This window comes from Megalops cyprinoides, chromosome 10, assembly GCF_013368585.1.
Source record: "Megalops cyprinoides isolate fMegCyp1 chromosome 10, fMegCyp1.pri, whole genome shotgun sequence".
NCBI classification, from domain to species: domain Eukaryota; kingdom Metazoa; phylum Chordata; class Actinopteri; order Elopiformes; family Megalopidae; genus Megalops; species Megalops cyprinoides.
Window position 1 is genome coordinate 33,743,433 of NC_050592.1, and position 15,783 is coordinate 33,759,215.

Below are 15,783 nucleotides of genomic sequence, written 5' to 3' on the forward strand. Positions count from 1 at the left end.
TGAGAGTGAGACATAAAAGTGCATAGGAACAGAAGTCATGCCAGTTTCTTGTGTAGAGAAACATGATGTCCATTTGGTGGTTTTCATTTGTAATAATCTTAATAATAATTATAATAATAATATAATAATAATTAATAATATTGTTCAATTTTGGAACATCACTAGAACATTTTTAATATATATAAAAAAGGAATATCCTTTGTTTCAGTCACAGCAGCAATGAGTCGTCTCTCTTGACGACGTCACTTCATGTTCACCTGCCGAGAGTCCACCAAGGAGCAGTCTGAGATTCTTCACAATGTAAACTTGGGGGGAAGGGGTAAGGAAGAGGGGAGGGTGAGGGGGCAGGGGGGGACATTATACATCGAGCACCATGTCATATTGTTGCTCTTTCTTCCTCTTGCCACACTTGGCGATCAGGACCACGTACAGAGTCAACAGCATGACCCAGTAGCTGGCGTACACTATTGCACCAATGATTAAGACTATCTTTTCCGACTCTGGGAAGGGTTTCCGCGTCTCCTGGACGACCGTGAAGATGATGCCGATGAACAGGATGGTGAACCAGACCGATATTGGAACGAGGCCGATGAAGTTCACCACGATGGTCTTCCTCCCCGATGTCCCCCAGCCGGCCTTGTTTATAGTTGCGATGGCAAACATCTTGGCCGGCAGCAGGCTGGACATGTATAACACTGAGTAGAAGGACATGAAGATCATGACAATGTTGCCCCGGAGGCAGCTGGCGAAGGAGGACTTGATGAGCGCCACCCCCTGCACGATCAGCAGGAAGAGGAGGATGTTCCAGATCCTGCCCTGGAAGAAGAGCTGGATGGCGGTGGCGATGAGGAAGAATGGGAAGAAGCCAGTGATGACAGCCTCGTAGGTCATCCACAGGTGGTGCTTGTGGAACCACATGGCGTTGTACAGCCACTCGCGGAAGTAGGATTTGCTCCACCTGGTCTGCTGGTTCAGCCAGCGCAGGTAGGTGATCGGGGTCTCGGTCAAGCACTTGGACCTGGCGGTGTACTTGGTGGCATAGCCCAGGCTGAGGACGCGGTTGGTGAGGTGACGGTCATCCCCAAAGCTGCAGTGGCTGCCCATGAAGGTCTGGTTGTACCAGTCCTCCAGGAACTCATGCAGGAGAGAGTTCCTGTACATCCCCAGGGGTCCGCTGATGCACTGGACACAGCCGAAGTAGGATTGGCACGCCCTCTCAATGTTGAAGGCCATCCAGTACCGCACGCTGCTGAGGAATGAGATCCACGACTCGTACTTGTTCAGAATCTGGAAAAGCACAGCAACAGGGGATTGCTTTTTACCATTTAAGAGAAAAATCATGATTCATAAATGTGATCACTTGATTTACTGACAAGCACACCTTACAACACGCCAGTAGCATAGAGGGGACATTTTGCAAAAACAATATAAGTTAAACTCCTTAAACTACAGTTGATGATGTTTTGTCTTTCACAGTTTGATTATCAATGCTAAACAAGCTCATGCAACACTGAAATGAATAGCTTTTCATGATGAAATTACTTTTGGCTTGTTCCTGCCTGAGGATGACCGACACATACACAATACACAACACACATTTAAAAATGTAAAGAATATAATGAGCTCAGTTAGTAATTCTCCTGTCCAAAATGCGGTATGAACAACATGGTTCATCTGCCACTGGACCAAAATGAGCTCTTAAATAGGCCTAAAATGCCTTATTAACGATCAATGAGTGGTAAAACTCCCAATGTTATGAGTTGATGAATTTTACAAGTCTCATGATAAAGGGCCAACTCCAATCATTTCAAACAGGATATTACTCATTTGAAGTCACGGAACTACCAATTAAATTATGCAACAGGAAGTATGCTCACTGATGCCATTGAGTTCCCTTGAGGTTTTGTGAAACTTGAGAAACTGCATTTGCATTACAAGGCATTCACACTTCTTTTATACATTTCCTCTTAAACAATACCAACGGATATCACTACAATTTAACAGACCTTCTCTTAGAATTTGTCTTCTCAGAAGTGCAGAGCACTAAGACCATGCAGCCTCACTCCCACAGCACTCCAAAATGGGAGTGGACTGGACACAGGAAACGCAACGCTGGGCTGCCATACCTGTACATCTCCCCCGACTCCACCCACCATGGGATCCTCCTCCAGAACCTTCACCATTTCCACTGAGGATGCTGGGTCCAGCATGGTGTCTGAGTCGCACACCTGTAAATCACAAGAGACGTCCCTAAAAAAACCCACAGAATGCCACCGTTCAAGTACCATACCTTCCACTGCAACACCCCTGCCCACTGTGTGATGATGAGGCTGTAATGTCTACCTACAGTAGGACTTCATACACAACTCTCCAGGATGGTCAGGTCAAACACAAACAGTTTCTTCTTGTAATGAAGTGGTCGTTCAATAAAGAGGGATCATGTTACTCAGTCTTTAGATTTAATATTGAACCATACATTATTATTTATAAATAGGAGCAAGCAAGGCAGCTGTATTGGTAGTGGGGTCTCTAATTTTCTTGTTTTTAGACAGGCTTAATTACAGGGGATGTGTCAACCTGTTTTGCACAATGTCTTATTGAAGCAACTGTTTGCAAAAGCTGTTGTTGTTTATACGGGTGTTTTCACTCTTACATTTGAGCTTTATCTCATGGGCTTTTCCCAGAAATTGCATCTGAAACTAAGCATACAGAAGTGTGAGGGTGAAGATTTTGGCCTCTCTTCTGTTCCCCAACTCTGCTCAAATTCGTATTCAGACAGTCCTCCTTTGTATTGTGAAAAGGCACTTTTTACGTGCCTTAATATGAAATGATTTTATTATGGCACTTAAATCAGTGGGGCCTATGCAAGGAGAACTCTCTTTAAGTGTTCTCCTCAAGGCATTGCTTTTTATAGGAATGCAGGACGGGTGCTGTTAAGCCTCCTTCATGAGGACCTCTTTGGCAGTAATCAGAAACAAGTAGAGTTGTGCTGTGGCTTCAAAATTATTGAAACATTCTAAAAGAAATATACTGTATTTGTGTTTACATGTATTATATATAGTCCTCAGAAATGTAATTTCAAATCAATATTCAGAAAATTGTAAATGTGGGAGAGAATGTGGCAGAGAAAAATTACTTTTACTGCACAAATCATTTATTTCCATGGATTAAAATCCTTTCCTTTGTAAGAATTCCTTTTGTTTCCTAATTCAGCGGAGCTACAAAGGCCTATGAATAAGCAACAAAGACTATTAATCTGTATTGAGGAGTACACTATAACATAAGTACACAATGAATTATAGAAGTATTATAAATGGACTGCTTGACCTAGATTTAGAGACATTCAAATTGGGCCACGTTCCTTCTCAGTAACAGTAAATGTCTTTGTCTAGGTCAGCTGGACCGGTGCAGCCAGATGTAAGTTTTAAATCAAGTTTTGCATTATCCCGATGAGAGTATGCCGTCTTCGATTCCTTCCCTTGGAAAGGTGACACGTGAGTGTTCTGGGCATTCCTGCTGCATTATGTTCCAAACCACACTTTTGCTGACGCGGCATTTTCACTGTTACAAACTTAATGCTCCTGCATTGGGGGAAATGTAGAGGATTTTCGGCTTTTTTGTTTTTATTAATCATTTATATGTAGTGTGAAAGTGTGCATTTGTAAAACATATCAGTTGTGGTTTTTAAACCTCGGAACAAACTGTTTTAAACATTTCTAGGTACAGCTGCATCATTTTTTATTGCCTGTGAGGCTGCCAGTTGGATTGCATAATAAATAATGTAGCTGGTCACAGTGCACTCCGGAAAATGTTACAAAGACATGTTGATGATTAAAAACAAAAGGAGAACTGATTCAATCTTTACAGAGAGCATACAAAAGCACTAGCATATTGCATCAGTAATGAGACACAGCTTGAAGCAAATATCAAATAATAAGCCAGACTTGAATAAAGTCTTTCTTTGATAACATATTAAAGGCCTTGTAGCATGTTTGAGAATTAACAGCAGTATGTAATTAATATATATCCATGTCCTATAGTAGTAGTACATTTCATACTTTAAGCTTTAATTAGACTTGTTCTGATTAGGCGATGATTTTAGTTGAAGCACAATATGTAACAGTAGGCCATTTTGCTCGCATCACGTTGTACCATTACTCTAGTCACATTGTACCATTTAACAGCCATTAGGTCGTTCAAGGATAACTTTATCCACTGCAGTCGGACTTGGCACTTCTCTCTCAGAATATAAGCATAAATTTCAGCCCCAACCGACATCTCACTCTAATCAATTTTTATTGTGGTGGGACACACTGCTTAATAAAAACTTGCAGAATGCACCTCACTTCGTTGCCCTGTAGAAGTGCGTACAGTGATGTTGGCGGGCAGCACGCTATTAAAGACCCCCGGATTTCAGATCCAGCCGCTGGCACAAGCGCCGCCATTGTGTTCCGACCACCTGAGGAGCTATTTAGGGTTGCTCTTGGCTTGTGATGATGAGCTAAGTCCTGGAAAACTGTTCAGGGCCGACATGGCAAGTGGCTTTCATCACGTGTTGGTTGAGGGAGGGCAAAGCTCTTTGATGATTTATTGTGGTTGCTTGACTGGTTCTATGCACTGACATTTTCAGGGGTTAGCTTTTGTTATGGGGTCATGCTAGCTGACTTCAGGAAATCTGGCATTGTGCGGTGTAGACGGGTAAGGAAGTGAAACTTCATAATATGTAATTTCGGTTAAAATATTCAGTTACAAGCTGTTAATGGTGTGGCTCCATTATATTTTCTGAATGTGCTTTGATATGATAATAACACCTTTTGTTAGTATTATAATACACCATATCACCTATTTGTTAGTTGCAGTTTACTAAGCATTCCCCCTTATCTGATACGTTACTGCACTTATACTTCATGCATCAATGGAAGTTTATTGTCAATGTTGCCAAAGTGAATGGCAAAGTGAATTGATGAATGGCAAATTGTAGCAAATTGCTGTTTGAAGTTCAACATGCAAAGCTCACTTGATGAATTTTGAGTATGCTCAGCTTCAGAGACACTGTGCACTCAGATGCATGATGGGAAAGTGGGTTGAGGAAAGCTCAAGGCCCTGTGTATCTGTCAGTACAAGTTTTAAACTTAAAACATTCATAAATGCTTTTTGTGACCATTGAAGGAGATCTTGAAAGTCTCAAAGTCACACAAATTTGGGTTGTTTTGGTAAGATATGAGGGCACAGGTAGGTGCAATTACATAGGAAACAGAGAATGCAGTGGATACCCCCAGGCTCTGCCAAGTCAGGTAGAGAAACCCCTGAAGTGTGAACTATCAGAGGCATCTGGTAGCCTGCCAAGGCTGATCAGTGATTGGCCAAATTCGATTATTGCTGTTTATTTGGTTCATAAGTCACATCATTCCATTGAAACCATATGGTTTCATGGGATTTGTGCCCAGCATGTACAATCTCACTTTCTCCTGATATGATTATCCATTGTAAAGAATCAGTGTCGTTTTTCAAAATTATATGCTTTTTTTAAATTATAGCCATCTTTGAGAATAATGTGTTTGACTCCTGTTGGAGGCCTGTCCTCCACTAAAAGCAAATTTTTGAGGGAGGCACCCTCTCTGTGGATTCCTATAAGGCTTGCTTTGTCTCACGGACTGCCAGATTGTTTTGAACATGGGCAAAACACTAACAGTGGAATCACCGCATTTTATAGGAGCCAGAGTTGGGCCTCTCTGTTACTGTGTGGCTCTGAGTTCAACCCATCTAATGGAGTAGACATTACTCCATATGTATAGCACTTTACAATCCATACAGCATTGTAGTGCTTACTATCATCATTATGGACTGTGTATTGACCAGGAGACACAGTATGAAACTATAGGCCTACTTTACTGAATAATAAATAAAAAAATGACAGTACAGTGTGCTATGTATGATTAAGGTAACATTGTGGTGTATGAAAATTAAAATTACTAAATGCTTAAGGACTAACCTATGGCCCTGCAGTGCTTTTTGATGCTTGGCTGTAACACTGAAAAAATGAAGTAAGATCATGTAATATATTTTTGTGGATCTCTCATTCAGTGACCTTTCATTATATAAAATGTGCACAATGGATTTCTTAGTTGTTGATTTCTTGTTTTTTCCCATTTCGTTTCATTCAAAATATGAGCATAATGTTGCACTTCCTCAAACATAATGCAGGACAGTAATAATTTCAGCTCAATGCACCTTTTAAAAAATCACAGGAATTCCATTTATCCCGGAAAAGGATAACCCCCGGGGGGTTATCGTAACGTCGCAGCTGAATGTTTCAGAATCAGTTAAACCAGTACTGGGGGAAACTAAACTGTTCAAAAATGTTTTAATGCAACATTAGGGTGAGCAACCAACAACACTCTGAACTGGGATGTGTGGCAGAGTGATGCTCAGGTTGTGTCACAATGACAGACACGGAAGGAGCTGAGCCATGCCCCCCTGCTGAACAAGGCTACTGTAAGTTCTTAGCCAGGCCTGTGAGGCCGAGTGTGAGCAAGGGCCACCTTCCTGCCTGAGGCAGTACAAAAGCACCTTTGTGAGTGGCCGTGTTTGCCTTGGCGCCATGGTCCCGCCCCGGAGCCTTACCTGCACATAGTCCACGCTCCTCCCCAGGGCTTTGAAGGCCGTGTACATGACCTCCCGCTTGCCGCCCCACTTCTGCATGATGCAGATGCACTTGTTGTTCAGCACCAGGCGAGACACATGCTGCAGGCTCTCCAGGTAGGCCTCGTCGCTCTCGTCTGGTCCCCGGCTGTGGTAGTTGCTCTTCCAGACGTATGTGGCGGCCTTGTCCCTCCCCATGACATCGCGGAAGATCTCCATCATGTAGGTATCGTCCTCATTATTCCCGTCAATGACCATGATCACCTTTATCCCCGGGTAGGTCAGCCGCTTGACCGAGATCAGGCACTTACGCAGGTAGTTGGGGTCTTCCTGGTAGGCAGCGATGCACAGGGCGAGCGATTTGTTCAGCTTGATGGGCGTCTCCAGGGACCTCTTCATTTTCCGGTGCTCCAGCAGAGCGAACAGGCTCTGGATGATGAGGTGGGTGACCAAAATGGCCCCGTAAAGCCCGAAAGAGAAGTAGTTGTGTGCAGTTGTGAAAAACTGGTAGCCCATGATGTAGGCGGTGGAGATCCCGACAAGCAGCGAGACCCCGAACAGCGTTGTCCCGCAGATCCTCAGGTAGGTGATAACTTTGTCGCACCCCATCTGAAAATGACAACAGGAGGTCAAAATGTTTGCCGAATAACTGCACACATAGAGGCAAAACAAAATGGCACACAATATGGAAGCATGCGAATATAGACAAAGCTGAGACAAACTTCCTGCCACCTGAAAAGCAAACCTGTGCACTCATGTCCATACCCGATCACTTTCACACAGGAGAACCGCGTTCATGTTGTGCTCCTTTACGCTCCCCTTTTACGAGAAACCGCACCAGGTTCAGACAGAAACTCCATTCTCCCTTTCTTTACCCCCCTCTCTCCCTCTCTCTCTCAAGGTCCAGCCCGTTTTCTTAGGCCACTTGTTCCAAGTTTGCTAATGCTGCTCTCCATCTGCTTGGCAGACTTAAGTGTGGAGCACCACCCTCTGACATCATTTGTTTATATCTCCGTGGGAAGACATGAGCAGCAAGGCCGAAATTCTAGGCCGGCTTTGAAGACTCCTTTTCTGCTCCCACAACACGGTGCTGAACTGAGTAAACAAACACAACAAACATGGAGTGCCGCTTAATGGTGCCTTGAAAAGCGGCCGACAGGTCGGGCCTAGTTCCTGAGGGCAAGGGCTGGGGGCTTTCGGCATTATTTTACATGGCAGTCTGCAGAGTTCAGGTGCCCAAAACAAAGGGTGTTTTGAAAAGGAGCTTCCATGTTGTGGCCGACTGGACCGGTTGACGGCGGGCGCCAAGGGCGTGATCAGTACGCACATCATCATTGCATTTACGAGACCCTTGACTCGGCTCATCCAAGACACTCCGAGCCCAGCCCAGGCGACGAGGACACGTGCGGGTCTGTTCCGTAACATTTGGTACAGATGTCGTGAAACGCTGCTCTTGGGGGGCGCAGGAGGGGGGTGACAGGGGTTGGGGGGGTGTCCCAGACCTTGCTTTCATGTCCCCTCGTAAACTCGGCGTGAACCCCAGGTCCTTGTTAAAACAGACGGTGACTTGCTGCAATGTCGGACAGAAAAAAAGGGCCCCGGATTTTATGAGGGGGAGAAATGCGACAGAGAAACGTAAGCGATCCACTGAGGATGTCATTAGCTGACATGATGTCACCGCCCGCGCTCCCTGAAGTGCTCTCATCTTGCCTTGCCGCGGGGACCGGGATTTGCGAGTGTTGTGGGACGGGCTTGCAGCCTCAGAGTGGGCGGTCACTCTCCCAGTCACCTGAGATGGCGCTTTGATTCAGAGGTCAGACTGCCGTCTGATAGAAGTGTGTGAGAAAACAGATGACTATCGGACCGCCGGTCAGAAAATGTCAAGGCCATCACATCAAAAGTACACTGAGACGGGGAATAATTTACGCACCATGTTGAGTCCAAAAAAATGGAACCGTAAACGTTACGTAAGGTATGTATATTTATGCAGCCCTGTCTGAGTGTATGTTCATGCAATAAAGTTTATACTTCAAAAATGGACAGATGCCAAGAACGGTCTGGGGAGGTGGGGACGATTTCTCTGCACTGGGCAGCTGAATCATGATCAGTGGGGAAAACTCCAGCTCTCATGCTTTGACCGTGGATGAAATACAACACTGCTGCCTGAGAAAAATCTGAGCCCCTGCCAAAGAATGAGGTCGATGCAGCAGCTTACAAAAAAAGAAACCACACAGTAAACTGCCTTAATGGTTTCAGATTAAACCTTAAATGAACATGCTCTTTATCGACCACATGCCGCACCGTGTCATTTGAGAAGAAACTTGTAGGCCAAGAGTCTGTTCTGCACAGGGCCATCTGTGGAGATAAGGTTAACATGGACTGATGGTGTTGCTTTAGGTTAGAGGCTGTGTTCAGACCAAGACCCAGGGAGGAAAGTGCAAATTGTGTCTTTATTCTGGTTTTATGGACACAGTGGCTTAAAGACAACACATGTCTCAACCTACAGGAAGCTGGAATCCATGCTGGTGGAACAGATCAATTTCAGCTTAGAGGGTGCTGCATGAAAATTTGAATGGATGTGATCAGGATGAAAAAGAGAACATCTTTTATACTCAGAGGCAAAACTACATTTCTTTTGGGCTGCAGAAAGTATGATGTGCACTTATTTGCACAGTATATACTGTACAAACCCACTGTGACTTGGATAACTTACAGCACTGTGACGAATGAATGCACTGTGAATACCATATCTCCATGGACAACAGAGAATTTCCACTGAAATCCATGAATTATAGCTTGAAAATCCCTCAGATAGAACTCCCCAGATAAAATGCTGCATGGACATTGCCGAGCACAGCTCTAAAACTACCTTAGTTTCATGTAGCTAACCCGTGTAACTGCTGCTAGACTTGCTCAGATTGGTTGCTCAGCTGTGATTTCATACTTACAGTACCCCTTGTGGGTGTTAAAATGAAACAGTCCGAATATATAGATAAATACTTGAATACGGGAACAGTGTTTTTGGAGGCTGCATGTTAGAGGACGATCTGAGGTGGGTGGCAGAGGACACTCAGCAGATGCATGCATGTGTCCCTTTAATGACCTTCAGTGACAGAAGCACTTCAGGGGTAGGTGCTTCTCCCTGCTGATCCCCTCCTGCTGAAGGTCCAGGGCCAGCTACTGCAGCTGTGGAGTTCTTTGCTCTCTGGCAGTGCTATCAATGTTCAGTTCTTCGGTAAACTCAATGGCATACTTTACAGTGAATCTGGAACGAGGTACAAAAAAGAAAAGCTCAGAAGCTAGGGCTGAGAATCTAGCTGTCCCCACCCTGCTGCCCTCCTGAGGACTTGGGCATTGTGGTGTGATGGCCCTGTGATGGCCTACCCAGTCCAGCCCCTCCTCCTCTGTGTGGGTGGTGGTCCCTCTCTCCCCCGGGAACAGAGGCCTTGGAACTTGGGCGGCGGTGGCTCTACGCCATAGGCGCCTTCTGGATGTTCGCCTCATGTCACCCCCGTCCCCTCCCAGCCCCCCTGTCCTCTAAACGCACGTGTCCCTCTCCCCCCATGCTCTCCCACCGCTGCCTGCAGACCCCGCCTCCCCTCCCTCTCCTCAGTCACAGCCTGCAGCGTTAAACGGGTTTCCACAGCCCTGACAGTGTGGTCTGAGGAGCGGGCAGAAACAGAGTGCTCAACCGGTGGGTAGGAAAGCAGCTTACACTCGGGGGTGATCTGGATCTGGTGCATCTCAGAGGGGACTGAGAGGAGAGTGACAGCAAAGAGGGAAGGCAGCCGGAGATTAGGTGGCATAACTCATCAATTAACTCCACAAACAAATCAATTAATCCCTCCGATGAATCAATTAATAATTTGGTTAATTAACCGACTGAGGCCCTGTGAGATTGTAGGCGAGGCCTGGGCCATCCAAGCCTTCCTGTAGAGCCTGGTTTGAGGCACGTGAGAGGAGGGGCACACACCACAGCCAGCAGTGCATCACCCTCAGTGGGATTGGAAAGTTCCAAGCCTGCATGTGGCTCAGAGACTTGCGCTACTCTCGTAGTTTTTCTCTCTCACTTGTTGGGGTTAGGATTGTGGGTCTGTAAGATGACTGTGGATCAGTTAGATCAGCAGGCGGAATGTATGAAAATATGTGGAGTACATCAAACATGATGAGCAGCATGGAATGTAATTGATGAAATTCCTCACACCGTAACTGAAGTCACGCTGGTAACCCTACAGCTTGGCACTGCACACATAACTGCAACGCGTTGTCTTCTGAATGGATGAGAAGCATCCAAACATGAGTGAGAGCATTAGTCTTCAACACAGCTGCTTGGCTGCACCGCTACTCTCCCCCCCCCCCCCCCCCCCCCCAACTCCCTCCCCCCTCCCAACTCCCTCCCCCCTCCAGCTGAATTCCCTGCCAACACTATCTGGCCCCTCCAAATCACCCAGAACTCTGCTGCCTGACTGGTCTTCTCTCTCTCCACCTACTTCCACGCCACCCTTCTTCTCACCTTCCACCACCGGCTACTAGCGCAATCCGTTCCGAAACTCTGCTCCTGAAATGTAGGACCCTTGAGTGTGCCGCTCTGCCTTACCTTTAAACATCAGCCTCCCCCCACGGTCCTGATCATCTCCCTCTCCCTCAACCGCTTATCCATTTGCTTATGATTGCAGCCTTAGCTGTTTGTTACATGGATAAACTGTCTTTGTAATTGTCAGCTATGTTGTTGATTATGAAATATTGCTGTGTGCAGCATGCATTTTACACTGCTCTGCACTTACATCTCCAAGAGCTCTGTAAGCTGTCTGGAGGTCTGCCAAATAGCTGAATAGTAAATGAGCTATAATAGCTTAGCTCATTAATTGTGGCAACAGAGAGAGTGAAGACACTAAACTGTTTCAAAGCTCAGCTGAAGTGAATAATTCATTCATTTAATTCAATTTATCATTTTAGACAACTAGGCTGTTGGGCACATTTTCAAAATGTGAAAATATTAAACCTGACCAGACCGGAGAATACGCTCTTCAATGTGAGAAAACTATGAAAATGCACTGGCCTTTAAAGAGTTAATATTAGATTGGGCAGCCCAGAGCATTGGTTGGCTATACACAGTCAACATCAGTCAAGCTTGGAACCGCTTGCAAGAATTACATGAATGTGAAGGTCTTTCTTTTTTGGTCATATAGTGTTTGTGCAAGCTCATTGTGTGCAAAACGAGGCTTCACTTCCATCTGTCTTGCATGGTGCCAATTAAAAGTTAATTGCACTTTTATTCACTTCAAATGGTTGCTGAATTATACTCATAATCATAAGTCTGACATCAGCTTCAGAGCAGTTTTAATGCAAGGGCAAACATGACAATTGGTCTCCCACTATCAGTTTCCACGGACAAGTATATCAGTGATGGACAGGAGCAGGATAAGAGTAACCAGTCAAAGTGATAGCTTAATCACAAGCAGGCTTCCCTCAGGGGGTACCGAGTCATGTCTGCCCTCAGATAACTTGATCAACGTGCAAGACAATAGCGACTGCATGACACAGCGCACCTCCCCTCTGAGCGCTCCTTGTCGCGGCGAGCCAAGTCACTCACTCTGCCTCAAGCGGGGCAACGCGCCTGAAAATGACGTGAGGTACTCGTATGACGTCAAGTTCTGTCTCATTATAACGGTAGAAGACGAATTGTAACCATTACGGGAACAACAGCTAAAAGCGCTTTTCGTTGTTGGCATCACTTTGCCACCAAATCACAGCAGCAGATACAACGTTCTTTTATACAGGTAGACATAAAAGAGCAATTTGGCACATAAAACAGAAAAGAATATCTTTATTTAATCATATTTCGTGATTTTTATTTTTATTTATTTATTTGTTTATTTATTTATTTTGCTTTAACTACTGCATAATCTGTGTTAGAGCTGACAGCACATTGAGACAAAAGTAATCTCTTTCCACATTTCTGTCAAAATAAATAGCATGTTAACTCCTAAAACCGGGTGGATCACAATATTTCTAACGAAAACACAGAAGTGGCATTATAAAGTTAGTGTGACTCACAATTTGACAGAGGAGTAAGCATAGAGCGCATCGCCGGTGAATTCCCTTGGCAGCGCCAACACCGCACCGCTTGCCCTGTCTAAACTGCAGATAGATCTCATCTCACAGGATCTAGCACCATTTGGTGTGCAACGCTCTCGAATTTCTGTCTAATTAAGCCAAAAATAAAACTACTTCTCACAGCTTGAAGATGGTAAAAGTTGCCGCTATTACGCCAGCAGTGGCACAATAGATCATTTATGCTGTCAGGTAACTTTTTTAAGGCAAGCCCCTTTCCAATATTTAAGCTATGCTTAAATGCATGTGACTATTGAATAAATTGTGTGAACATAATCTGTTAATAAAAAGCACGGTTATTTGGTAATATATGGGCAGAATATTAAATTTTCTTACCATAAAGCAGCTTTACGTCGTTGTCCTATTCCTTTGTAGGATGCAGTCAGACGAGGCTCCTTTTGCAACTTTGAAGGTGAGTCAAACTTTATCATAGACCTTTCTTGAGAGGATTCAGTAGAAACCAGCGATACGCTTCAGAAAACTCCAAGGCTGTGCAATTTCCAAGTTTTCCCATAAAACGTACGAAAAATTCAAGTTTTGGTTCTTTTTCCCCCTCATGCATAAATGAATGAGTACGTCAAATACATGTATCTAGGTACTGTACCATCATGCCATTCAGCTTTGGTTGTGTCATTCATTTGCCGGAAAAAAAAAAATCTTATTGAACAGTAGTCAATACTGATGACAAGAGCCCAACTAAATTCAAGTTTTTTCCAAGTTTACAGGTTAAAGTCATGAACTGTGGAACCACACTACTAGTTCTACTTCTTCTGCGTCTGTAATTTCTTCCAGACGCCTCCCGTTTACGCTTCCTGTAGCTCTTACATTTCCAAAGACTCTTTTAACCAGGGAGAGATTTTGGAGTTGTTTTAATAAGGGGGGAGGTTGGGGGATGAGGAGGAGCGAACTTTAAAAAAAGCAGCCCATTCAAACTTCCGAAACGTGGATGTACGCGTCTGCCAATTAACCTGAAGTAGAGAGAAATTAAGCGCTTCGGTGAATATTTCTCTGTCTACTTTCTCCAGTTTTAACATCACCAGTGGACTGTGCGGAGGGACTGAAAACTTAAATGGATGTTGTGCCCACTCTCCAATTAACAGGGAACTTTTAATACATAGAAGACCGGGCACTTGTTAACATTGTCCCGTTTCACAAAGGGCAAGTAAAACTAACACATAGCAAGACTTACATTCTAAACTTACGTTACGATTAAATGTCATATTCGTGGTCTGTGCTGGTCTTAATGATATTTATTGATCTACGATGTTGTAAATGATCCCACTGGTCTCGTGCGTCCATCACAGATTTGGGCGCCTTGCAAACAATCACCAGCAGGCAGCGCCACATAATTCTAAACCCGCTCTGAGTAAAATAGCAGAGGAGCAGATCCAGGGACGTATGGCCATCCCATTGGATTCATTATTTCTTCAATGATTTTAACATTCTTACTCTCTGTCGTTGCATTACAGAGTATTCAAAGTACATGTTGCGACAAGTCCATAATCCATTTAAGTTATTCTCCTGTCTTTCCATGAACCAAAATGAAGAAAACTGGAGATATCCATCTGCTGCTCTGTACAGTGTGCTGAACAGTATTGTATAGGGCACTGCACTGAATGAAATTAGATTTATTGGGACAGCTGCAATAATTAATTTGTACACTAAACATTTTACAAATGTTTCTAAATGCACACTACACACCTAATCGCAGCGCTGGTATGTCTGACACATGAAAGGGGGGACCTGGCCTTTGTTGCCCCCCATTGACTCTGGGAAGGCTCATGCTGCTGTCACATGGGTTTGTTCTGGACAACTTTACCCTGTGTGTTTTACACAAATTTATATGTACATTCTATGTGCCATCTGGGGTTACCCAGTTGTTGTGTGCATGGTGTGGTTTTCTGCTTTGCCTCACGTACAGTACAAGACAAGGTCCGCGTTTGTCTCACTTTGCTCTTAACTTACATGAGTTGTCATTTTGTGTGAATGGGAGAACACTGAACAGCATTGCCTGTGACTTAGGCAACCTCATCAGCCACATTGTACTGACATGCAGACACTTGAAACCAACAATGAATTACCAGATAAAACCACCCACTGCGCTGCCATTCCTGCAGTAATGTGTTTCAAGGCTACTTTTGTGTAGACATTTTGTCAACATGGTAAGGTAGGCACACATTGGATTGGTTTATATTATACAAGTGATACATTTTTCTCCCACTTACTTCACAGCTTCTCAAAGGGAGAAGACCTTTCCATTTAGTCATGTTTCCATGTTTCCTCTCCCCATGGGTCTCCCTTATGCAAGGACTTCAGATGAATAAGGGAACATTTTACCTAAAAGCATGCCTTTACGTCCTGGCTCGGGGTAAAGGCACAAGACCACCACGAGGTTGAGCATAATCATAATGGATCCAAATCACACTGGACCAGAACACCTAGGAAGGACCTGTGTGGAGCCAGGGTCTGAGGTTGGAGGTCCAAGGCCAGGGACCCGCAACAGTCTAGGTACGGCTGTACTGGTCTCCGCTCTGTGCAGTGATGTCTGAGCGCTGCCATCTCCATGGTAAAAGAACAATCCATCTCCAAGGTGTTACAAAGAGTTACCTTCCCCACCCCCCATACCTTGCAGTGTCTGGTCTACTGCCCTTATTTTGGGCCGCATCTGACAGATTTGGGAATCCCACCTTCTTTTTATGACCCTGCACACCCAACCCCACAGCCCCCTCTTACATCAGACCTAAATGTACTGATGATGATTGATTGATTGACTAATTGACTATTTGATTGATTTACTGATTGATTACAACACATGACTTCCATGGGAATTGCCTGCTTGTTCACCAGCATCACCATGCAGAGCTACAGATCTTTACATTATGTAAATAAGCTGATAGTAGACGCAGATGATTAGATTTAGTTATCCATATAATGTAAAGCTCAGTGGGTCTCCACTAGCCTGCCCTGCTTGTACTACGACACTTCTGTCTTGCTCATTCAGTCTTTGACATTTCTGGTACTTGTATT

General features: G+C 44.5%; 1 protein-coding gene across 1 annotated transcript; it reads right to left on the minus strand.

Moving 5' to 3' along the window:
• Positions 1-317: 317 nt before the first annotated feature.
• Positions 318-13,147, minus strand: has2 (hyaluronan synthase 2). Its single transcript, XM_036539515.1, has 4 exons — positions 13,093-13,147; positions 6,625-7,251; positions 2,127-2,228; positions 318-1,287 (listed from the first exon to the last, which is right to left on the minus strand). Exons 1-4 carry the CDS (start codon positions 13,093-13,095, stop codon positions 358-360), a joined length of 1,662 nt encoding a protein of 553 aa, XP_036395408.1. The 5' UTR covers positions 13,096-13,147; the 3' UTR covers positions 318-357.
• Positions 13,148-15,783: the final 2,636 nt, after the last annotated feature.

Coding starts and splice junctions, on each gene's coding strand:
- has2 (XM_036539515.1), bottom strand. Junction 2,229..6,624: donor GGAGCGTGGACTATGTGCAG/GTAAGGCTCCGG, acceptor TGTGATTTACAG/GTGTGCGACTCAGACACCAT. Junction 1,288..2,126: donor GAGTCGGGGGAGATGTACAG/GTATGGCAGCCC, acceptor GTGCTTTTCCAG/ATTCTGAACAAGTACGAGTC.